The sequence below is a fragment of the Hibiscus syriacus genome, unplaced genomic scaffold, assembly GCF_006381635.1.
Source record: "Hibiscus syriacus cultivar Baekdansim isolate YM2019G1 unplaced genomic scaffold, ASM638163v2 tig00110403_pilon, whole genome shotgun sequence".
Lineage (NCBI taxonomy): Eukaryota > Viridiplantae > Streptophyta > Magnoliopsida > Malvales > Malvaceae > Hibiscus > Hibiscus syriacus.
The window spans coordinates 826,284-852,319 of record NW_024062723.1 but is presented as its reverse complement, the minus strand read 5'-3'; the positions used below and the strand labels follow the sequence as shown (position 1 = coordinate 852,319).

At 32.7% G+C, this 26,036-nt stretch overlaps 2 protein-coding genes, 3 non-coding genes and 1 pseudogene across 5 annotated transcripts; 1 reads left to right on the top strand and 5 right to left on the bottom strand.

Annotated features, from left to right (window-relative positions):
* The first annotated feature begins 9,581 nt into the window (after positions 1-9,581).
* On the top strand, positions 9,582-14,293 carry LOC120123813 (annotated as a pseudogene).
* Positions 14,294-14,576: 283 nt separating this feature from the next.
* LOC120123812 lies at positions 14,577-15,991 on the bottom strand. The gene is made up of 4 exons (XM_039142637.1): positions 15,778-15,991; positions 15,645-15,700; positions 14,719-14,785; positions 14,577-14,627 (listed from the first exon to the last, which is right to left on the bottom strand). The coding sequence occupies exons 1-4, from the start codon at positions 15,904-15,906 to the stop codon at positions 14,592-14,594; spliced, it is 288 nt and encodes a 95-aa protein (XP_038998568.1). The 5' UTR covers positions 15,907-15,991; the 3' UTR covers positions 14,577-14,591.
* A 240-nt stretch (positions 15,992-16,231) lies between these two features.
* LOC120123913 (probable pectinesterase 67) lies at positions 16,232-18,756 on the bottom strand. The gene is made up of 5 exons (XM_039142700.1): positions 18,512-18,756; positions 18,272-18,434; positions 17,427-17,633; positions 17,112-17,359; positions 16,232-16,388 (listed from the first exon to the last, which is right to left on the bottom strand). The coding sequence occupies exons 1-5, from the start codon at positions 18,754-18,756 to the stop codon at positions 16,232-16,234; spliced, it is 1,020 nt and encodes a 339-aa protein (XP_038998631.1).
* Positions 18,757-21,614: 2,858 nt separating this feature from the next.
* Positions 21,615-21,706, bottom strand: LOC120123935. The gene has a single exon (XR_005516232.1). It is a non-coding gene; the product is annotated as a small nucleolar RNA snoR118 (small nucleolar RNA).
* A 145-nt stretch (positions 21,707-21,851) lies between these two features.
* On the bottom strand, positions 21,852-21,943 carry LOC120123936. Its single transcript, XR_005516233.1, has one exon. It is a non-coding gene; the product is annotated as a small nucleolar RNA snoR118 (small nucleolar RNA).
* A 69-nt stretch (positions 21,944-22,012) lies between these two features.
* Positions 22,013-22,094, bottom strand: LOC120123934. The gene has a single exon (XR_005516231.1). It is a non-coding gene; the product is annotated as a small nucleolar RNA R66 (small nucleolar RNA).
* Between the last annotated feature and the right edge of the window lie 3,942 nt (positions 22,095-26,036).

Genomic DNA, 26,036 nt, shown 5'->3' with positions numbered 1-26,036 from the left:
TTACCGAGACTTTTGTGTTAATGTTGTTTGAGGAATCTTAGTGACACTCATTGCTCAAACTGACCTTATAAAAGACTTCAAAATATCTGGTTCTCCCTCACAATTTCATCTTAATTCCCATTTCTACATTACATAATTAGCTGTAGTTATGATCTTATGTACTGAAAGTCTGAAATCTCCACTTACTCAAGGTCATGGCTATATCATGTGAGCTTGAAGCTCATTCTGGTATGGTTAAACGTTCCACTTTTAGCCTGTTGAATCTTTTCTTATGGTAAAAATATTCCTTTGCTGCTCATCTCAGTTCTCTAATGTTATGTTACTCTGATTTTGAAATAGTGTACGATATGCTATATGTCCGACATTGTTTTGTTCATTTTTTTCTGTAGTTTTATTTCCCGAATTTTTCGAAAGATTATCTTCATATCCATATGCGTAAGTGCGTACAATATAAATGCTGGATATCAACACAGTTACTACATGAAGAGTCGGATTGATTATCTGCAAGAAGAACAAAGCTCACAGTATACTCATCAATGGCGATAATTGCTGTATCTCTCGAAATTTTCCTCCAACTGAAGGCATGACTTAAAGGCTGTGTAACGCATCACCCACCGAAGGTCGATCACTCCAACGATTCAACACGCTTTTGAGTTGTCTCAGCAAATTTCTCCAGACACCATGGATTAACCTTTCCCTGCTGCGGAACACTTATTATAGATATCCAACCAAGCGATTATTTATAATAATTGATTAATTGAATTATTTGTTTGTAATTTTTTGAAAATTATCAACTCGTTTGTAATTTTATGAATAATTAAATGACCTATGGGTGTATTTTACCGGAAAATAATGAAATAAGTATTAGGCGAATTGACCCAAAGGCTAAATAAAAATAAGGTAAATTATACATTTAATACCTAAACAATCAATTTTGATCCGTTTTAGTACCTAAATTTTCAATTTTTTTCAAAATTTAATGTTAAGTTTTGTACTAGGTTTCTAAAATGAAACAAAAACTAAATTTTAGGTATAATTTTGAAAAAAACTGAAAGTTTAAATACTAAAACAATTAAAACTGATAATTTAAGTACTACTTACGTAATTTACCTATAAAAATATGATACAGCCTTACCGCCGAAATCTGTTAAAAAGAGTTGTCCATTAAACCCCTCCTCTTTTTCCATCTTTGCCAGCTTCTCCGCCATGGCTTTGAGCTTCTACTGCAGTTCTGTAATTCCTCCTCAACACCATGGTCCGCTTTTTTCTCCCCTCCCTTACAGTTCGATCATTTATTCTTTGGTTATTCTTAGTAGTTTATTCTCTCTTTCTGTAGTGAACGTAACATTTGGAAGCAAAAACCCTCTTCAGAACGTAAAAAACCTCATAAAATCAATAGGGATTCCTTCAAAAACCTGTTCCCCGCACTTATCTCTGCAGCAGGGAAACTGGGTCAAGCTCATATGTGGCGCTAGCTTTGAGGTACCCAAGATTCTAAAACCTATGGATATTCATCTCACTGCTTTATTGGAACTTAAATTTTCACCCTTGGTATTTCTTTTCCCAGGATGTAGTTGATATAAGGAATCTGTCCCTTGTTTACGTACACTCTAGCCGGAGGTAAAGATTACAATTCACAAGTTAATTGTGTAAACGTATATATGTGTATATATGAACATATTAAGGTTCATCTTCATTAATTCCAATTGAGCCTGGATTACTGAGTCTCACCTGTTTATCTGGACTTTCTTCAGCTAGCAGGTGGAACCAATGTTCATACAGCTGATGGTCTGAAGAAAAGGGACTTTTTCAAACACACAACACATGTAAATTCTGTGTTACTCCAATTCTTTATTTTTCTAGAAGTATATGTTTTTTCATGCTTATCCGGCACAGATACGAGGATATGATGCTTCAAAGATCGCTCAAATACATTAAAACTTCAGAAAGTAAAACATATATGTGCCGGACATATACTTGTATCTGACACATATCCGTATCTCACAGTCACACCCGAATCCGATTATAACCTTATTTTTTTCATCATGAATCAAACTTTTACTTTTCTTCGTGTTTCTTGGCCACCTGTTAACATTCTTTGATGTGATCATCAGATTGTTGGAAGCGTATTGAGCGCCATGCGGTCTCAGCATGGTGATTCTGGCATTGAACATCACGCTGAGCATCTCCTGAATGCGCTTAAGGAAGCCCTTCACTTGGTTGGATCTGTCGAGTCTTATAACTATCCCATTGGCATACAACAAATGCTCAGTGTGCTTCTCGATTACTCGAACTCGGATGTAAATGTCAAATAAAGATGGTTTTTTAAATATATTATGTCATTGTTTGATAAAGGCTTAATTATAAAATAAGTGTCCAAATTATAGTAGTTTTCACGAATAGGTGTCCAAACTTTTTTTTATTGATTCATGTGCCTATAGTTACAAACGTTACCACTTTAGGTGTACGGACCGTAACTGCCGTTAATTTTATTCGTTAAGTGACACATATCATATTTTGGTAATTTTGAATTTCACTTAAATTACAAAAAAAAAAAGAACTCAAATTCCTAAAAATCCTTAACCTGTCGTTGACATCCTTGTCGACCACGACCATCGTCACCGACGTAGTCCCTGTCATCTTCCTAGTCATACGCCGCCATAGTCATTGCCGATTGGCCCTCGGGATAACATGGGGTCTCGATTTTCAACCTAGGGTTCGCGAGGTACAAAACAACGATTGGTCATGATTTCATAAGGTTATTGACCGTCGGGGGAGCTGAGGTCGGGTGAAGTTTCGTCGACTAAAAAGGGCGGTAGCCAGCGTGGGTTTAGGTGTTGAAACAAGGGTTTTCAAAGTTTTGGGATTATTTCAATTTTTTTTTTGTTTTTAATATATATATATATATATATATATATATATATATTACCAACAACCAATTGATCTAGTGAGATGAGACACTAGTTCCCTTAAGTAATGTCAGGGGTTCGAATCCTGGCGTTTGCGAATGGAGCAAACTGGGTTGGTAGGGTCGCCCTCGCCTCTACAATACTTGATCTGGATTAGTTTGTCAATATATCGGATACCAGTGATTAATTCAATATATATATATATATTAATTTTTTTAAAGTTAAATAAAAATTTTAAAATTATCGGAATGTGACACATTCATTTAACGAAAAAAAATTAATAGTGTTTGCGGCCCGAGCACCTAAAGTGATAACGTTTGTAACGTTAAGCACCTGAATCATTCAAAAAAAAGTTTGAACACCTATTCGTGAAAAACATTATAATATGAACACTTATTTTATAATTACTCCTTTGATAAAATCAATTGAGTCAAAATTTGATAATCATATGACGACAAATTCTATGATCTATATAAAAGTTTTGCTAAAGCAGGTAAATATTGAACACTTTTAGATTACACGTTATATATATATATATATATATATATATATATATATATTACCAACAACCAATTGATCTAGTGAGATGAGACACTAGTTCCCTTAAGTAATGTCAGGGGTTCGAATCCTGGCGTTTGCGAATGGAGCAAACTGGGTTGGGAGGGTCGTCCTCGCCTCTACAATACTTGATCTGGATTAGTTTGTCAATATATCGGATACCAGTGATTAATTCAATATATATATATATATTAATTTTTTTAAAGTTAAATAAAAATTTTAAAATTATCGGAATGTGACACATTCATTTAACGAAAAAAATTAATAGTGTTTGCGGCCCGAGCACCTAAAGTGATAACGTTTGTAACGTTAAGCACCTGAATCATTTAAAAAAAAAAGTTTGAACATCTATTCGTGAAAAACATTATAATATGAACACTTATTTTATAATTAGTCCTTTGATAAAATCAATTGAGTCAAAATTTGATAATCATATGACGACAAATTCTATGATCTATATTAAAGTTTTGCTAAAGCAGGTAAATATTGAACACTTTTAGATTACACGCTATGTACGCAACTGCATAAATTGTACAGTGTTGTACCAGTCAAAAGTGATGGCTTTATGCTCAATAGTAAGTGAAGCTTTGAAATTCAACAAAACTACAATTTTTATTAGTTAAAAATAAATTTTAATCAAGTTTTATGTAAAAATCATTAAAATATTATAGGCTAAAGTCCCTTGGATCTAGTTTTAGATTCATATATTAAATATAATCTGTCAATCTTGTTCAAACATGTTGGATCAAATTCGATGAAAATGCTATAATTATAATCATATGAACTACTTGCATGGTTATTTGAATTAAGCTAATTATATTCTTTTTTAAATGCTATTTGACCATTTATAGAATATATGCCACATTTGAATTCAAGGCATAGAATCTCTTACAAAAGAATGAGACAAGACAAATAGTCTCTGCTACGCCACTGTTAGACCAAATACAAATGCATTCTCTCTCATTGTTTTTTTTTTTATTTATAGCTATCAACATTGGTCCCTATCATGCATCTTATTAATTGATGCTGCAAATTGACCGTGAATTAAATGATTTTTTGGTCGCAATTAGAAGTTGCAAAACGAATCTAAATACGCGAACGAGTACGAGAGTCGGTATAAGTGGTTGGGATTCAGAAATTTGAGTTTGTAAAGTAAAGTTCAAATCACCGTCACTTTTGTTGGACAATCTGTAAATTCTTATGTTATACCCTGTCCCTGGACTTGGGAGAGCCACCACTGACTTAAAATTTCTTGTTAAAAAATCAATTAAAACAAATCACTTGACTATAGGGTAATGTAAACAAATGGTCCTCCGATTATAGGATATTTTTTTATTAATTTCATCGACTATTAAAAGTTATAAAATAATTCTTCGACTGTAGAATATTTTTTTGTTAAGTCTCTCGGCTATTAAAAGTTACAAAATGGTAAATTATACCTATACAAATTATAAATGTTATCCTAATTTCTAAAACCATTTTATCATTTCAAAAACGATTTAAAATTTATATTCTTAAAATGGTAAATAATATTATAAAAATACCATATCATAATAATCATGTTTCGTTGTAACCAATTTAATTCAAAAGATTTATTTTATATGGATTGTGAATAGTACCCGTGAACAGTAACAGTGAATAGTGGGGGAATCGATTCCCTGTAGCAGGGGAATCGATTCCCCTTTTATAATCTGAAAATTTCTAAAACGTGGTTACTGTAGCAATGAACAATAACTACTACAGTAACTGCGAAAATACATATAAGTTTATAAAATTCCATTTTCTTATTTCCAATTTTTTTCACAAATAAAACATAATAATTACATGCCACTAATTAAGACTACATTACATTTTAGGATGTCTTACTTATAAAGAAATATACTTCTTGATGCTTGATGTTGTCTTGAACTCTCTATTCTTCTACGAGCTTTTAACCTACGCTTGAAAATAATCACACGCTAAGTATATACTTAGTGAGGCAATTAAAACATTTTACAGTGCAATACAATTCATGCATAATTTTATTATAAAAACCAAATACCTTACAATCATATTATCAGCATATCCAATATTTTACCATGATAAAAAATAATATAACTGAATATAAAATTCCTTACCAATATACTTGCCATTAATTTCTTAAGCTCGTAAGCTTAATTTCATGCTTACCATTATTAACCAATAATGTATAAAACCATAAACAATAGCCCAATATACAACCCTGAGGACCCTGGGTATACGAGTAAATTACATGCACCGTAGTGCTAAACCTGCACTAAGCTTACGCCATAGTGCTAATCCGGATAATACACATAAGGTTGTGCCCACCACTTACACTAAGCTTACGCTATAGTGCTAATCCGGACATAAACCTGCACTTAGTGTCTTTACACACTATAGTGCTAATATAAACCCTGCTATACTCTATGGCATGCCAACTATACTCTGTCCCTCAATGACTTATTCGGGCATATAGTATACTTTATTCGATTCATCCATGGCAAAGTATATTATCAAATTTAACATTGGACAGTTCATACCCCGAAAACATTCATGGTAAAATATCACATTTTTCATGATCAATGCATTTTAATTTCATACTATGACATATCAATGTCAATTTATAAAAATGATATAAAATCATGCCGATATAAACAATGTCGACTTATCGCAAGTCTTCCTAATGATGTATAAAACATCCATGTATAATTTCATGCATGTATTGCACTCACTTTGAGACTTTATAATTTTCCAAAATAAGCCTCACTATTGTCCACAATAACCCTTTTCTTTATACTCGAATCGTTTGAACCGAGTAAATCACAATCTGTACAAAAATAAATTCATACCTATATATGTTAGTATTGTACTAACATAAAAATATTTACAAAATAAATTCCATAATCATATTTCAACCTATTCACCACTAAAATACTTTAACATTTATTAATTCTCTTTAGTATTTGAACCAACTTTTCCAATTTACTCAAAATAGTCCTTCACCATTTTATCACCTAAATCTTTAATACCAAAAATTCCAGTATAGCACATCAATTATATAACACATACACAACAATCCCTCCATTTTCCAGAATTTACGAATTGATCTTCAACTTTTCAAAACTTACGAAATGATCCCAATTTTTTTCTAAGGCTTGTATAATACTTCCTTCATCATTTCCAACTCATATATAATTTTCCATAATTTTCTCACTCAAACAATCCATGATCAAAACTCATAGAACAAATTCTCAAAAGATCAAATATGTTCTAATCATCACACATGCTTGAATATGAATCTACTATCTCACAAACATCAAAATCCATCATCAATTTCATGATCCCTTTTTATGAAAACAAACCCTTAAATTTAGGATCTTTGAACACCAACAAGATTACCATGCCATATTGGTACCAAAAGATAGAGTTTTTCACATACAACAATTTTCTATTTACAACTTACACAAAATCCTAAACAAATTGCTTGAAAATGGAGTTAGAATTTTCACTTACCTTTGGAGAAACCCACGGCTGATTTGGGAGAAGAAGATGAACAAATGCAATGATATGTTGGGTGCATATCATAATATTTTACATTATAATCCACTTAAATGAATATAATATTCACTTAATTGGGATAAGACCAATTTACCCTTAATGAATCTTCTTATTTACCATAAAACCATGACAACTCATCCTTATCATAATTCAAAGTCAAAGATGAAATATTTTGACTTTAAATTTCTGAATTTTCCCATGAAATTTCAAAACTTGCATTTTAGTCACTAAATTCCACTGTTTCGATTAAATCTGAAAATTTCCATATTTTCAGACCAAATTTATCTTATCCAAAATATTAAAATAATATTTCTAACTATTTATAACATCCTTCAAATTTTTGTAAGATTCCAATTAAATCTGAAATTACCGATTCATTACCGGTTTTAACCCTTTCTAATTTTTCTTTACCAAAATTCCAAATTCAAAATATACTTCCATAAAACCCCACTCTCAGAGTAAACTATCTAATTATGAAATAAAATTCTTTTCAAGAATTTTACCACTTAATTTTCTAAAATTTCTTCCAAGTTTTATACTTTGACCATCAAACTTTCAAAAGTTACATTTTGGTCACTAACCAAAATTTTGGGTATTACAACTATAGGGTAATGTAAACAAATGGTCTTCCGATTATAGGTTATTGTTTTATTAATTTCATCGACTATTAAAAGTTATAAAATAATTCTTCGACTGTAGAATGTTTCTTTGTTAAGTCTCTCGGCTATTAAAAGTTACAAAATGGTCACCCAACTATTTATTATGTTCCAAACTCATCATTTTTCGTTAAAAAACTGGTGGTTGTCTAAAATGGACGTTAACATGATGATTGAGATATGATAGTTGTTTGAGATTCTGGGCATATCACACTCACCGAGTTAACGTTCAACTCAGAATGCAATTATTCTTTAACGGAAAATGACAAGTTCATAACATAATGAATAGTCGGGGATCATTTTATAACTTTTAATAACCGAGGGACTCAACAAAGAAACACTCTATAATCAGAGGTCCATTTGTAACTTTTATTAATCGAGGAGTTTAATAAAGCGATAATCCTCTATGGTCAGAGGATCATTTGTGTATTTTATCCTAAAAAATAAATCCGAATCAAATATTGTGTAATTTGATGTTGAATATCTTAAGACATGTTAAAAATATTTATGAGTAACCATCACTAAAATAGTTAGTTAATATAATTTTTAAATTTTATTTTTATATAAAGTATTTATCTTCTATTTCTAAAATGTCTAGCTCAAATAGATATCTTAATTGAGAAACACATAAAAAAGCAATGCATAAAATTTTAAAAAAAATACAAATTTAAAAGGTTATAAATGTATTACATATTAATTGAAGTATTAAGAAAATATATGTTATATTTAATAAGTTATCTAAATTTCCATGTAAAGTCAGGCCAACTTTCTTAGCTTAACTTCACCTACCGCCAACCAGCTACCACCCAAACGCCAAACCTAAACTCTTAGCAAATACAAATAAAATATAATGTTATAAAAAATTATAGAATAATATCAAATATATAATACTATATATATATATATATATTTTAATTTTATTTAATTTTCATAAATTGTTAAAATTGAGGTCTAGGTAATATAATTTTAATACTCATTCATTTTTATTGGTTGAACATTTGTACTGCTTACGGTCGATCCATTATTTTTATACTTTTCTTAATATGAATACATTTTGTAAAATGGGTAAATTACAACAATCATCACTAACTTTACTTTCTCTTCTATTTCCCTCATACTTTATATCTGTTCAATTTCCTCATTAAATTTAACACAATTAGCATTTTTGGTCACTCAACTCACTAAACGATGTTATAAATGAGCTAGTAAAAGTTAATTATTTAAAGACTGAGTGACCAAAAATGTTAATTGTATTAAATTTAGTGAGGAAATTAAAGGAATTTAAAGTTCATTGAGTGAAATAGGAGAGATAATAAAGGTAAATGATGATTGATGTAATTTACCCTTGTAAAATTTAAGAGCTTAAAATTAGTATTTAGTCATAGAAAAACAAAATTACCAAAAAAAAGGTAAATTACAAATTTCATCACTAAAATTTAATCTCTCTCTTGTTTTTCTCATTAAACTTTAAAAAAATTCAATTTTCTCACTGAAGTTAATATTAGGTTTTTTGTCACTCCACCGTTAAATAGTTAACGACGTTAAAACGATATCGTTTTTAGGAAAATAATTTTTTTACCAAAATAACATCGTTTTAAATCTATACAAAAGTCTATTTTTAATGTCGTTAGTGAGGAGACGACTAAGTAACAAAAAAACCTAAAGTATAAAGTTCAGTGAGGTGATTATAAAGATTTATAGTAAAGTGAGTGAAATAGGAGAAAAAGTAAAGTTTAGTTACCAAATTTATAATTTACCCGGAACAATAGAATTGTTATTCAGCGAGCTAACTATCTAACGCCACGTAGTCAGGTACGGTGGCCTACTCCTCTAGCAATTAGCTACCTAGTAGTTAGTCCTTCGCAGCTCGCAATCAATTTTCCCTCTCTGTCGATCGATATAAATTCCGTATCTACCATTCCTCATTTTTCCACCGTTTGCATTTCCTTCCAATTTTCTCTCCTCAGGTAAAGATTACATTCCCTCTCTGATCTGTTCTTTTCTCTCAATTCCAATTTCCGTCACTTTCCGTGTGTTTCTTCCCTTTTTATTCCAATTCGTTCATAAAAAAGTTTCGTTAAGATACTTCGATTTGTTTGTTTCTTGTTTGGCTGAAGAATTAGCTGTTTAGAGCTAGAGATCTCGCGTTTCTTCTTGTTATACCACTGTTTTAACTGCATTGTGGTGGTTTGATTTGATTTGATCTCGTCTTTTTTGTTGTGAGATCTTGTTGTTTTTAGGTTCAAGTTAGGTGTAATTTTGGATCAGGCTCCTTTTTAATGGATTGAAGCTAAAATCGTGTTCGTTTTTGACAGGTCTCTTTTGAGTCGAAGACATGGCTACTGGACAGTTATTTTCTCGAACTACGCAAGCTTTATTCTACAACTACAAACAACTTCCGATTCAGCGAATGCTTGATTTTGATTTCCTATGCGGTACGGATCCCTTGCTGATTCATTTAAGGACTTAATGGAAGTTTTTTTTTTTATTTAAGTTGTTTCCTGCTTGATTCGTGATCGGTACTGAATTTATGCTTTTTGAATTTGTAGGGAGGGAAACACCGTCTGTTGCTGGTATTATTAATCCTGGAGCTGAGGGATTTCAGAAACTCTTCTTCGGTCAAGAGGAAATTGCGATCCCAGTACATTCTACGTAATAAGCTTAAACTCTTCTCTTCTGTTTCTATTACTAGATCAATCTTATATTTCATTGATTATTAATTTGTGTCTTGAAAGTGTTTTATTGTAGAACGTTATGGCATGTTACCTTATACACCGCGGGCCTGCCTGTAAACTTGGATAATTAGTTAAATGGATCTATGAAAAGCGTATAACTTGATTCTGAAGATTTTATATTATGCCGTTATAGTGTGATCATCTGTTACCTTATAATATCTTCCCTTATTTTTTCTTCAATTCACTTATTTACTTTATTACCATTGACAAAGATAATAATTGACCTATGATACTATAGCTTGGTCTAGCTTTCATTAGCTCATGGACTTTACTTTTGTTAGTTGTTTCTTGTATATGGAAACCAATGTGTATAGCTAAGTTGTGCACAGTTAGTTGCTGCTAATTAATAATTTAATAAGTGAAAGGACATTCAGTAAATATATACATTTGATTTTGCATCCTTTACAGAGTAAGATAGTGTTGAACAGCTTACCCTGTTATTTGATTGGTCAACTGCATTCTCCTAGCTTTATATTCTCTAATCTCTGATTTGATATATTTTACAGCATTGAAGGAGCATGTACTGCACATCCAACGGCTGATGTTTTTATCAACTTTGCATCGTTCCGAAGGTTAGTCTTTGTTTATGCTGTTTCTGGAGCAGGAGTTCTTGAATGCATAGTTAAATAATTGCATTTATTTAAGTGCTGCTGTCATCCATGGCTGCTCTGAAACAGCCAACATTCGGTTGTCGCTATAATTGCTTACTTGCAGTGCTGCTGCTTCATCCATGGCTGCTCTGAAACAGCCAACCATTCGAGTTGTCGCTATAATTGCTGAAGGTGTTCCGAGTCAGACACCAAGCAGTTGATTTCATATGCACGTTCCAACAATAAGGTGAGCAAGATGAAGAAACCAAATCAATAATACATGTCTTATCTTAATGATTAATTTGTTGGTCTTCTTTCATATAATTTGATTACTTATGGACTTACAGGTTGTTTTGGCCCAGCTACCGTTGGAGGAATTCAGGCTGGAGCTTTTAAGATTGGCGACACTGCTGGAACAATTGACAACATTGTTCAATGCAAGCTGTATCGGCCTGGATCTGTCGGTTTGTCTCCAAATCTGTATGTGATAGTGATAGTTTTTCTTTTGTGCGGGTGTGCGTGTCTGTGCAGTTTACTCCTTTTTCTCTTCTGCTTAAGCAATTGCATTGTGGCCTTTTGTGGGGCAATCTCCTATTTATGTTATGTCTTTGGAAAGTATGAATTTATATTCTAAAATTTAACTTTTGGGTACAAATTAAAAAATTATATAGGTATTGCAATTGGAGGAGATGTCTTCCCCGGCTCCACTTTATCTGACCTGTTTTGCGATTCAACAACATTCCACAGGTAAATTGTTTTTTTCATTCAGTTTTTGTTCATTGCTTATTCTTGTTGCTACATATGCGAAGAAGGCATGGTTAGGAAAATTAAAAAAAAAAAACTTAACCTCCCAACTCCCATCTTCCCAACTCCCATCTTAATTTTTAATGGCATAACAATTCAAATTCATAAATGATACTGAAGCATCCCCTGCGCTGAAAAGAAGTGCTTGATTTGTTTCCATGCCCAACTCAGTAAAGATGATGGTTGTGCTTGGAGAACTTGGCGGACGAGATGAGTATTCCTTGGTTTGAAGCCCTGAAACAGGGTAAAGTGAACAAGCCAGTGGTTGCTTGGGTCAGTGGAACTTGTGCACGACTCTCAATCAGAAGTACAGTTTGGTCATGCTGTAAGTTACCAGCTTAACGTTCTTTCTTATTCAACTATGGGTTACTGCTATTAGTGAGACATAACCTTTTACCTTATTACTAATTCAGGGAGCTAAGAGTGGTGGTGAGATGGAATCCGCACAGGCGAAGAATCAAGCACTAAAGGATGCTGGAGGTGTAGTTCCCACTTCATATGAAGCTTTTGAAGCTGTGATCAAGGAAACATTTGAGAAACTGGTAAGTTTTCTATCTTGGCCGAACTCTGTTCTATGCTTTAGCCATATTGATGTACTTGACTTGTGCCTTTAGGTTGAACAAGGGAAGATTACACCCGTGAAGGAAGTCAAACCTCCACAAATCCCAGAAGATCTTAACACTGCAATTAAGAGTGGGAAAGTTCGGGCTCCAACACATATTATTCAACCATCTCTGATGACAGGGGTGCGTTATCTTAACCCATATGTGTTGGAAACCAAAACGATGTTTAATACATGGACATTACTACTTCTTTCTTTGAACCTAATTTGCAGGTGAGGAGCCATGCTATGCTGGGTGCCTATGTCTTCCATTATTGAGCAAGGTTATGGTGTTGGCGATGTCATTTCTCTCTTGTGGTTCAAGCGTAGCCTTCCCAGATACTGTACTCATTTATTGAGGTAGGCCACTGAATTGTATAACCCTCTTACGAGTTTGTACCAATACCAAGCCATCTCTCATCAGTTTTTCACTATTTTTACAGCTAGTTAGATGGAGCTCAATCCATTTCTTTTGTTTTCATTTTATGCTGTCTCTGTCTTTAGAAAGTGAAGTTCTGTTTTTGTGTTCACAAATAAGTATGATCTGTCCAGATATGCATCATGCTCTGTGCCGACCATGGTCCATGTGTCTCAGGTGCTCACAACCCATAGTGACTGCTAGAGCTGGGAAAGACCTAGTTTTCCAGTCTTGTTTCTGGTTTGCTTACCATCGGTCCTCGATTTGGCGGTGCCGTGATGATGCTGCTCGATATTTAAAGATGCTTACGACAGGGTAAGTTTCAATGTTGATTGTAAAGGTTTGGGATAGGTTGGTGGGTCATGACTCTTCTCACATAACATTATAAGACGCTTCCTCTGTGCTTCGTTTACACAGGGTCTTACACCTTATGAGTTTTGTAGAAGGCATGAAAAAGAAGGGTATTCGTGTGCCGGGAATTGGCCACAGGTACAAATGGTTTTTAATGGTCAATATTTTTAAACCATTGAAAATGCAGTAACCATGATATCTGATTTTCTGTTATTTCCTGAATATCCTATTACATGTCTAATGGATGCAAATACTTGCTTCGCTTCGTGTTAAAAGGATTAAGAGAGGGGACAACAGAGATAAGAGAGGGGACAACAGAGATAAGAGAGTGGAGCTCCTCCAACGGTTTGCTCGAACAAATTTCCCATCTGTGAAGTACATGGAATATGCCGTCCAAGTTGAAACATATACTCTTTCCAAGGCTAACAACCTCGTCCTCAACGTCGATGGTGCCATTGGGTCTCTTTTCTTGGATCTTCTTGCTGGTAGTGGGATGTTCACCAAGCAAGAGATTGATGAGATAGTAGAAATCGGATACCTTAATGGGCTCTTTGTGTTAGCAAGATCCATTGGTTTGATTGGGTAAGTTTGCTTACACTTTGGATTTTTCATACATAAACTGTAGCTTTTCCTTTAAATTTCTTGATCCGCTTACAAACAAACCGCATCCTTTTTTAAGCACGATATCTGAGACGAACTTAGATATGGTCTAACCATGTTGAAAAGATTTAATTGAATGATACAGAGAATATTGCAATTAGAGAGAGAGATGTTTGCTTTACAGCATTTGCTCAAACACTTTTATGTATTTAGTAGTCCCTTACATTTAATTGTTCGATATCTCAGGCACACGTTCGACCAGAAGAGATTGAAGCAGCCACTATATCGACACCCATGGGAAGATGTCCTCTACACCAAGTGAGTGTGTGTAGTAACACCTGCTTTTTGAGGGTAGTGGTTGTTTGATTCTTCTATTAGTGTCTGTAATGCGAAATGGTGTTGTATTCAAGGTTAAACTTACAAGGAGGGGGGAAAGGGCTTTAAATCATTTTTCTTAAACCAAAATTGATGTTGCTCGTAAAGCTATTCAAGTTTGACTCGTAAGAACTCGAATTCAGTTCTATCATAATTTGAAAGAAAGAAATCTCGCAAATAAAACATACATGCGGAAACAATCAACATAAAAGTAAAGCATTGTATAGAATGGGAAACCAATTTGCATAAAAGCCATTACGTTAAAACCAGGTGAACTAGTTTACAGTGATAACCACTGCAATGTAGCTATATTTATGTTTAGATTTCAATGAACTACGTCTTACACATGACGTGATTTCCTGAAAAAGTATCATCATGCCGCCAGATCCGTTTAGTGAAGCAAGGATCAATAGCAGCAACAGCATCACCCTTGTGCTCACGAAGTGTTCTCTCGGCCACCCTTTTGTCCAACCTTTCTTCCAGTGCAAAAGATAAGAAAAGTGTATTAGAATTTTTGGCATATTATATCGATGTTAAGAACAATATATATATGTGTATCGAACCTCTAATTCATTAGCAATGATGTCCACTTCAGCCGCATTGATCTTAACAGCAGCTAATTCTTTCTCCCTGTATGGAACAAAATGTATAATGTTTGCTTTAGATAAGCATTGGGCAGAAATTCAAAAAAAGGAGAAAAATCTGTTATGTACTCGAGGATATGTAATGCCATAGAAGACCATGCTACAATTTCGCATTAGGATAACCATGGATAACCAAGTTGCGTAATTACTGAGCAACCGAGACTCGAGAAATTCGAAACTGAAAAATCTACAACATTGAATCTTCCATTTTGAAAGGCCTACAGCTAAAAGTTATGATACATCAATGGGATCTAGGGGCTCCTTCAATAACGTGGCTGGGGAAGAATAGGAGTAGGAGAACGGAAAGAGAACAATGAAAGGAAGCTTATATTGCAAACTGAAATCAAATATGATTATCCATTGACAGTGATTAAAATTCCAGCATATCAAGGTCATCAGCATTCAATATGATGTCACTAGAAGAATGGTCGATAACAAGCTTCCAATCTATGTTATTCATACTCGTTCGTATCGGACAAGTATGTATCCAGCAAAAATATGTCAAAAGGTCCTTGGAAAGGTTATAGATTTATTATAACCCGTACCCCTATCCGAATAAGAGCCAAACAAAGGAGCAATCTTCCTTATTTGTTAATGACAGAACAATCAGCAAAGTAAAATTCAATAGATTCCAATCAATCCAAACAAAACATTTTGTTTCTTCAAGCAAAGCAATCCTCTCCTCTGCCCCCAACGAAATCTCAAAATTCAACAAAAACCACCTAATTGGACTAAAATTCTATACAAATATTCAAATATCCAAGCCGCGGTTCGATTAAAAATCCGATTATTTTCTTACCAGAAAACTGCAGAAATGAAATTCATAAAAGAAAAATAGCTCAAACCTCAATCTCATAGCATTCTTTTCAGCTTCGGCAGAGGCCGCAATCGATGCCATGGCCTAACAAATCGAAACCCAAGAAAAATGGAATTAAAATTATACAAAGGGAGAATGTGATTTTATATTATAAAGCGCACCGATTGGGCACGAGAAGAATCGAGCTGGCGGTCTTCGACACGGTCGGTGAGTTTATCGAAGGCTTTGCTTTGTTGCTGTAAATCCTTCGAGTCAACGACTCGGTCAACGCCTCCATCTCCGGCCTCCATCTCCGGCTTCCATCTGCTTGTTCTTTTGCTTTAGTGGCTTATGGTCAGGGAAACCAGCTAGAAGAAGAACAAAACTAAAACCCCAAGTCGTAGATCCACCAGAGTTTCAAGTTCCCTACTCCCGGGTTTAATATATTTAATAGAGTAAATTACATGAATAATCCCCAAACTTTTAGATCATTGTTATTCATTATATAAGTAAAATATCAATAAATTAAAACCAAAATATATAAAACTTTATTAAATCATACTACATGCTTTTAAATTATAACTTGATAAAATACACGATGTAAAACAAATACATAATTCCTTAACTTCCCATCATTCAATCAAGCCATGCAGGAAGCCAATAAGTGCCCTTAATAAAGTCAATGGTGGTCCAATACTTGGCTTCCTCGTCGGTCAATTTCTTCACCCAGTGAGCTCTACCCGACATATCAGCTCCAGGCCCATGGTTCTTATACTCGGCATGGAACAAATTACTGCAACACAAACAAGAGGATCACATCAGATAAATAAATCAGAAAAACAAAAGCTTTGATTCTAAATTAGAGGTAGCAAACGGGTCATTCCGGTTATTTTGGCTCTAGATTATATTTGGTTTAATTTTATTCGATTCGGATCGAGTTGATTCGGATTTTGTTCAGGTGTATGGTAAATTAGGTTGGGTAGGGAGTCAGGTCAATTTTTAGGTCAAGTGTCTATCGGATCTATTATTTTTCGATTCGGGTCAATATCGAATTGGTTGATTTTTTTGTCGGATTAATACCGAATCGGTTAGATTTCAGGTCAAATTAATATTAGATTGGTTAATTTTCGGATTGGGTTAATATCAGATTGACTGAATTTCAAATTGGGTCAATCTTTGGATTAGGTCAACTCGGATTGAACTAGTTATGAGTATAATCAAATATATATAGAATTATTGATATATTCTTGTAAGAATATATCTTCTTGTTTGTTAATCTTATCATTTAGGCTTAATTCGGTTATAAGTCTAATCAAGTATATACATATTTTCGGTCCGGATTAATTTTAGTTTGGGTTATTTTCGGGTTAAATTTGGTTCGGGTTGTTTTCAATTCGGGTCAAATTGGATGAGTCCATATATGGTCAGCTAAATTTTGGATCGTGTATGGTTCGAGTTAAATTTAATGATCATGTTATCGTTAATATCGAGTATTGGGTCAGCTAAATTCGTTTACTCGGGGCCGTGATGGTAGCTCCAATCGGTCCAGCCCTCGGGGACGATGGTCTTAGACAAGTACATGTGAGCGAAAACCACGGTCGAGTATTTTCCTTTAGCTCTTCCCAGGTAAACATAGCCGATGCCATAAACCTTGCCCTTGAGGAAGACGAAGCCGCTGTTCTCGTCATGTTTTGCCCTGTTTTGTGCCGTGATGGACCCATGGATCGCGATCCTCTTGTCTTGTAACACGAAGATCTCGCAGTTCTGCGTATTGTCCAATCCATTAAAACAGACGAAATCCGAAGCACCCAGAATTTGGATTCGAACTTACGTGAAACATTGTTCTTCCTCGGCCGAAGATGAAGTTGATCGAGCCTTGGATGTAGCAGCTGTCGTAGTAATGTCTGCCTTTGTAATCGAACAAAGTGTTGTGTGTGCTGAAGAATGCGCAGTGGTAAAACGCGATCATGTCTGCGCCCACGAATGCTGCCACTGACTGGTTCTGGGATGTATAAGCAACGCCTGTCGGTGCTTCATTCTGCCATTGATGAACCGAAATCGAAGCTTGTTGAATGTTGATGATGAACATTAAACAAATTTATATAAAAAAGAGGATGTTAATCTGTTACTGTTACTTCCGTTAGCGGTTATTAGGCCTGTAAACGAACCGAACATTAAGCAAACCATTCGGTGTAAAGTTAATTTATGTTCGTTTATTTTTTAAATGAATGAACATGAGCAAGATTTTGTGTTTGTTTAATTAAATGAACGAAAACGAAAAAAATGACTCATTCGCTCATTTACATTCGTGAACGTTCGATAATTCGTTCGTTCATTTACGTATTTGAAATATTAATACCTAATAAATTTTAACCTTAAACCCATTAATATTTTAAAACCCAATTAATTTTAAAACCAAATAAAAATACTCAAACCAATTAAAGAAAATATAAATCCTAAAATTATTTGGAAAGAAAAAAAAAAACTCTTCTTATGTTCATTTGTTTGTGTTCGTTTACGTTCGTTCGTTTCTGTTCGTTTATCAATTTAACGAACGAACACGAACAAAAAATTTCGTTTGTTTAGTTGTTCGTGTTCGTTCATTTGTTCGGTTGAAGTTAAATGAACGTATCATTGTTTGTGTCCGTTCGATTCTTTTACAGGCCTAATAGTTACCTTGAAGCTAATGCCGAATGCGATGAAGTTCTTCGCCTCGACGGAGAAAGTGGCGGATTCCTTGTTGTCGACGGAGCTCTGCGACCAAATGATGCCGGTCTTTCCCTTACCATTGCCTCTCAAGAAGATATAACGTTTCTCTTTCGGCACATGAACCTTTTCTCTGCAATACCAAAAGCATTTCATAATAATTATCCATCACGTAACCGTGATACATGTATGCTATTGGGAATGAGTTACCTATAAACTCCTTTCTTAACATGGATGATAATCCATTTACTATTCCAGTTCGGGACGGCGTTGACCGCCTCTTGAACGGTTTTGTAGTCTCCTCCACCCTCGGCGTCGACCGTGGTGGTCAAATTCGCGGCGAGCTTCTTCATCAAGGTAGGCGCATCGAGTTTGAAAACGTCCGATTTCTTGCCGTCCACGGAACATGGGAAACACATGGCAATGACCAATATGGAAGCAAATGCAATATTCATGGGAGACATGTTTTTGGATGCCTTGTGGAATGAATATTACATTAGACTTTGTATCATAAGTTTCTTGAGATTTTTCTGGTGTTTTTTCCCCTTTTTTTTAAAGGTAGAAATTGGTTGGGAGTAAACAAAGTAACAATATCTTTTTGTGGTTTATAATGCATTGATTTAGGTAAGTTTTCATTTTTACCGCTGATGTTTCAAAACAGCCACAAATCGATCAATAACGTTATCGTTTGTTACAAATCGATCACTCCACGTTAACAACCGTTAATAGGTGTAACGGAAATCACAGATAGACCGTTATATGCTGATTTGGATTGTTATGATGGATAGTGAAATGGATCCAATGATCATCTCTTCCCCTTTAAATAAAAACTCAATCCCTAACCCTAAGTTTTGACATTTGCATTCATACTTCCTTCGCTTAAAATTTCTAACAAAATCCCTAAGAGAAAACCTAACTAAGGTAAAGATGGAAGAAAAACTAAAAATCTATAGGCAAACTCAATTGTCATATGTAACAAATCAACACATAACTATGAAAGAAAAATATAGAAACAAAATTGAAAACATCATTCCAAAGAAAATTCAATCAATTTTATGTCAAAACCGTAAAGTATAGTGTTGTCTCTCTTTTGTCATAGCCTCCATGTAAATATCATATTCACTTCAAACCGTAAGTTTTTCTCTCGAAACCTAAGAGTAGGTTTGGTTTTAGAAAATATTTTTTATTTTTATTTTTAAAAAATAGTTCTCATTTTCATTTTTTTTTTTGAAAATTAGAAAACATGTTTGGTTAATATAAACGAAAACTTAATTTCAGAAATAAAAATAGTTAAAATATAATTGATATCTAATTTTTTTAAATAGAAATGAAAAAATAGTTATTAAATAATTATATTAAAATATAATCATTAAAAAATTTATTACATAAATTTAATACGTGAGTTATGCAAATATAAAACAATAATGTTAATAAGAAATTTTATAATACAATAATAAGAATATAAACATCACCTAAATTAAAAAATACACACACACAATTATTATTGTAAACAATAGCAGAAAAATGTCATTAAAATAAAAATTATGTTTAGTGGTCTTAAGGACCTCAAACTTTTGGGGGAAAATAGTATAGCCCTTGAACTTTTTTTACATTCAATGTGAATCCTAAATTAAGAAAAAACTTCAATCTAACCATTTGACTAACAAAATCAACTGTTACCTATCACAATGCTTACATGATGGATGATGATAAGATAGATAGGCTTAATTGATTTATTAGCTAATTCGAGGGCTCGATTGATTCTTTTAGAAAGTTTAAGGACTTAATTATATATTTAGAACAAATTAAAAATTATTTAAATTTAAAATATAAAATATAAACAATTATTAAGATATTTAATATATTAAATATAAAAAATTAAAAAAAATATTTTAAGGATCAAATTGACTACAAAAAGTTTAAGGACCATATTTGAATATTTTGCAAAAATTTTAGGGTTTTAGATACAATTAACTCAAAAGTTACCGTTGAAAAGATTTAAATCCGTGCAAGTTAAGTTAAAAATATATGTTTTGCATTTTTCAAATTTTAAAAATTACAAAAACAATTTTAATAAAAATAAATTGAAAACATCTTTATTTTCACTTATTTTGTTTTCATCTTTTATGTTTTCATATTTTCATTTATTTTTGTTTTCATTTTCTAGAAATCATTTTTTAATTTTACAACCAAACACGTTTTTTTTTCAAAATTTTCTATTTTCTAAGAAAATAAAAATAACTTATATTTTTTTAAATCCAAACGGATCTCTATTTTTTTTCTCACGATTCCCCCCTTTCCTCTTAAACCCTAAAATTATTCTCTAAATCCCCACTCAAATTGATTCATTTGACATAGGAATAGAAGAAGAAAAGGTTTAGAACACAAACTCTCTTTAAAATTATTTTCTATCATTTTTCCTCTTTAATTGATTTAATAAGTAAATCTTCATTAAATATCTAATTATTTTTTATATTTTATTATAATATTAGATAAAAAGATGGTCAAAGATATTTCAGCGATTATCCACTGTGGCAATCCACAATCCAGGTCAACATATAACAATCCAACTATGATTTCTTTTCGTGAAATGTCGAATTTGTAACAAACGATAACTAGAGTGATGAAAACAAACACTTACCCAAATATTAGTGACCATTCATATAGTTTACCCTTAAATCTATCATGTCAAATTAAATTAAATCAAAACACATCAGATTCGATCAAATTATCATTCATATATATTAACAGCTGATGATAATGATTGTAATGAAATCAAATTACAATACATTTTTTAAAGTTAAATGACCAAAATGCAAATTATCTAAACATTTAAATTGCAATACAATTTGTACATTTGAAAAACATTTAAGAATACATATTCACTAATCACTATAATCTGATCCGAGTTTGTGCTTTTTGGCAGCAGTAATTGCCAAGAATAATCAATACATTGTTACTAGGTACATATCTGCGATAAATAATGGATTCACCATGGATCTCCATTGGGCATTGAGCTCTTGCTCTCGAGAGCATATTCTAATATACATAGCCTTCTTAATTGGTTAATCACATAAAACGCCCTTGCGATATTGTTTGAATTCAAATCGATTTCCTAAACTTCAAATCATTCTAATCCACGTCCTTCAAGTGTAGGTAGTATACTTGCTAGTATCTATTGAATCCATTTGTTACTCGAAACAAAATAAAACATGTGCATGTAACCATAACCATACATCTTACATGTGATGATCAATATGGTTAAAACAAACAGGTTAAAAAGTATGATTTTCAAAGAATTGAAGAGGCTATAGTATCAGACAAGCTTTCTAGGCTGCAATTTCCATCAAGAAAGCAGTTCATAAAAGAAACTGCTCAGAGCCCAGTGCATATTTCATCATCTACATTTAGCATCCACTACAATCCATAACAAAATCCAAAACATACATGTTGATCTATTCAACAACATGCATCTTACAAGTGATGATCAATATGGTTAAAACAAACAGGTTAAAAATAACATGATTTTCAAAGAATTGAAGAGGCTAAAGTATCAGACAAGCTTTCTAGGCTGCAATTTCCATCAAGAAAGCAGTTCATATAAGAAACTGATCAGAGCCCAGTGCATATTTCATCGTCTACATTTAGCATCTACTACAGTTCTTAACAAAATCCATAACAAAATCAGAATTTCATTTGCAGAATAAAGGGATCCTCAGTGAATTTGCTTATAGTTGTCATCAAATGTAAAAACAAAAAGATCAGGTCTCAAAGATTTCATACCATCATTGGATCCCATTATGAAATCAAACTTAAATAATAAAATTAGGGATAAAAAGGAGGTTTTCGCAGGAGCTAAATTCGCTGCGCCTGGTAAAGCTGAGGCGAAGTGACTCAACTTACCTGCAAATAATCCATGCCTCGCGAATTTGAAAAAAAAAATAGGTCGAATTCCCTGAAACTATGATAATGAAATTAAAGGGAAACCCTAAGGAGAAAATTTACTGAAATTTTGAAGATAAAATGCTGAAGAAAATTTTTGATGAAGAGGAAAGTTCAATACTGACTGTAGCTGGGAGGAAAGCGGGGATTATATATAATGGGGAAAGGGAATTAGGGTTTTTAGAAGGGGAGTTGAGTTACCGAAAAGTCCTCGGATTTCCAATAATATTGCCGTTTTAGAAGGCAACCTCAGGCTCAGCCTATAAGGTTGCACCACAGACAAAATCAAATGGCCCAAACCATAGAAATTATATATATATATATATATTTGAGTTGGACCAGTCTAATTGGATACAAGTTTTCATCAAAAAAAATTAAATTTGAAGAAGGGATTTAGTCTTGTCCCCGCACTAATTTAAGGAAAGGTCGGCAAAAAATTATAATGGTCAAATGGTAAAAATATTGGAGCGGAGTATATAAATGGCAAAAATACCAAGATAATACAGAATGGGAAAAAATTTCTATTCTAACGTAGTTCCAATATTATTTCTCTATCTAGAACATTTTTTACAATATACGTTTAAAGATCCCGAGATATCTTGACGTCTTCAGGCTAAAATTTTACATGCATAATCCTTGGGTATTAATCGGCGTCTTTAGTTAAAATAGGGTTGCTGGTGCATATGGAGGTAGCTGAGAATTCTCGGCATCTTCTTCTTCCTCTGGCATCAAAGCTGTTGCATGGGGGGCATGTGGGCTTCAATATGTTTCATTTTAATCATTTCCATTTGGATGTTCTTCATGGAAAAACCCTTCTGATGAGTGGCATGTGGGCTATAAATTGATTTATTAGCTCTTTACGGACACTTTGACTAAACGACTTAAAGTAAGAGTTATTTTATGTTAAATTCATCATAACATTTTATTGCTATTTACCCATGTTAAAATTTTAACATTCTGCATTATCCTGACATTTTTCCCAATTAAAATTGGGATCATGCTTAACATTGTTTTAAGACCAGTGCTCAACAATGTGACAATATGAAAATAGAATGTCACGTGCAACCAGCCAAATAGAAAAGGTTGAGAAAGGTGTAAAATGGCAAAAATTTGGTGCTTTCATCATTCTTTGTGGACCAACCCACTTTATAAACTTGTGGACATTCACTATGCATACAAAAGCAACGAAAAACCCAAGAAGACTCCGAGATTTTCTGGCTACCTCCACAACCCTATTTCAATTAAAGACACCGAGTAATCTCTAAGGATTATGCATGTAAAATTTTAGCATGAAGAAGTCGAGATATTCTAGAGTCTTTAGGCGTGTACTGTATAAAATGCCCTAGATGGGGAAATAATGTTAGAATCACATTAGAATGAGAAATTTTTTTCCATTATGCATTATCCTGGCATTTTTGCCATATCAAAATTGGTATAAAATGATTATAAATATAACCTATAATTTAGCATACAATATAAAGTTATTATTTGAACACTTTCATAAAAAATAATTTTACAAATGATATTAAGACGACGTTAATTGTATTTTAAATATATTTAATTTTCTAAACAATAGATGATATATTTTAAATGTTATCACTCAATATTTTCTTTTCTTTTTTTGCATTAAAATTTAAGAAAATAATAATATATTCAATGAAATTTAGTATTCCTTATAATTTAGTCACTTCATCATTAAATACTCAACGTTGTTATGACTATATCTTTCTTTTATAAATATAAAATAAGCCTAAAAATTTTCTTCTTTTTTATTTAGATTTTAGTTTTATTTTTCTTAATAATGGATCATCTTCTTCTAAATCTCAATGGTGTGGAGATGAAGAATGAAGAAATTAGTTATATATCTCAATTCCATACTGATCGAATATAATATATTATAGATCAATTTAATTTATGATTTTTCAAGTTTTGAGTTTAGGATCGAGTTTTATGAATTTTAAAATGATTTTGGTAATTATATAAATTAATAGAGTGATAGAAGACGATTAAATAAGTTTGTCAATATCTTAAGTGATCATAATAGACACTAGTAATTGCAGTATCAATATAATACATTAATAAATTATAAAATTTTCATATATTGAGTAAGAAGGTAAAAAAAAAGGAGAAAATGATGTGAATGACATGTGGATTTCATGTTAATATAAAACAATTAACATCAAAACTAGGGGTGGGAATCAGGTGGAGAAAAATCGAAAATCGTGGGGATCATAACCCATGGAAATGGGGAATAACTAAAATATTCACCAACCGGGATGGGGATGGGGGAAGTTTTATCCCCGAAGCTCAAATGGGAACGGGGACGGAGATTGCTATATCTGAACCGTGGGGATAATCGAACTGTACCCGTGCGAATAACTGGGGGATCCCCAAAAAATAATGGTAGGGATCCTCGATATTTTACAAAAATAACCGTGGGGATCCTCGAAAAATATATGTGAGATTACATATTGCCACTGTTACATCTCAAAGGAACTAAAATTGAAGTTTAGATTTTTTTCTTATTTAATATATTGATTTGTTGAGATTGAAAATGGATAAGATTGCACATACACATCGGGTGTTGGATGAATATTAATGTTTGAAGCTTTCATATTATAGATAGAGACTAATTTGAGACAATCCGATATATCTTACAAGTTTTAGTTATTGCATTAATTTCAAAAATGTTTGTTTATTTTTTGGGATGAGATTAACCGAAACCCACAGGGATCTGTAAGGAATGGGTATGTGGATAAAAAATTCCTCAAAACATATAATAGGGATTCCCTAAAATCATACCCGCAAATGTTGGGGATGAAATGGGTAATGCAAAACCGTCTCTAACTTGTTGCCACCCCTAATCAACACTAGTTATTATATCATATTTCTGTTTATGATTTAACACTTGAGTGACCAAAACACGATTAAGAAGAAAACTAAATGAGAAAATTGATACCTTACTTAAAAAAATAAGACATTTCACATCATCTGAGCACAACTTGTAAAATTATTTTTTTATTGTATCGAATAATAATTCATATAATATATAAACATAATCATTGAATATACACACCTAAATATTAATGTTCAAATTTATGATCTCTTTAGAGCATAACACTAATTTTACCAATTTAAGCCATTTGTCATTTGATGGGATTGTACAGGCATGTAAATGTGAACTGTTCAACGAACCGTTTGACAAGAAGTTTATTTATGTTTTTTTATTTATTGAACGAACAAATATTAACAAGATTTTATGATCGTTTAATTAAATTAACGAACACAAATTTATGGCTCGTTCATTCATTTACGTTCGTGAACATTTGGTAATTCATTCGTTTATGTTCGCTCGTTTATATTCAACTCAATCTCCAAATCTGTATAAAATATTAATACCTACTACATTTACCCTTAAACACATTAATATTTTAAAACCTAATTAATTTTAGGCAAAAAGACATCAGAGGCCCTTGAACTTTATAAAAAAAAAACCAATATGGTCTCTATCATTTTTTTGGGATCAATGTGGCCATCCAACTCGGGGAAAAAATCAAATGTGACCCTTTGACCAACGTTTTCCGTCGTTGACTAACGACTCCTTTACTTTGTGCTGACGTGACACGTCAAGCAGCATAACATCCTATTTTTAGCGTTTAATGTGACCTTCCAACTCACAAAATAACTCAATGTGACTATTTGACTCCATTTATTGCTATTATAAATGGGAAAATTATATATTAACCACTCAACTATCTTCTTTCTTCCATTTTAGTCACTAAACTTTAAAAGT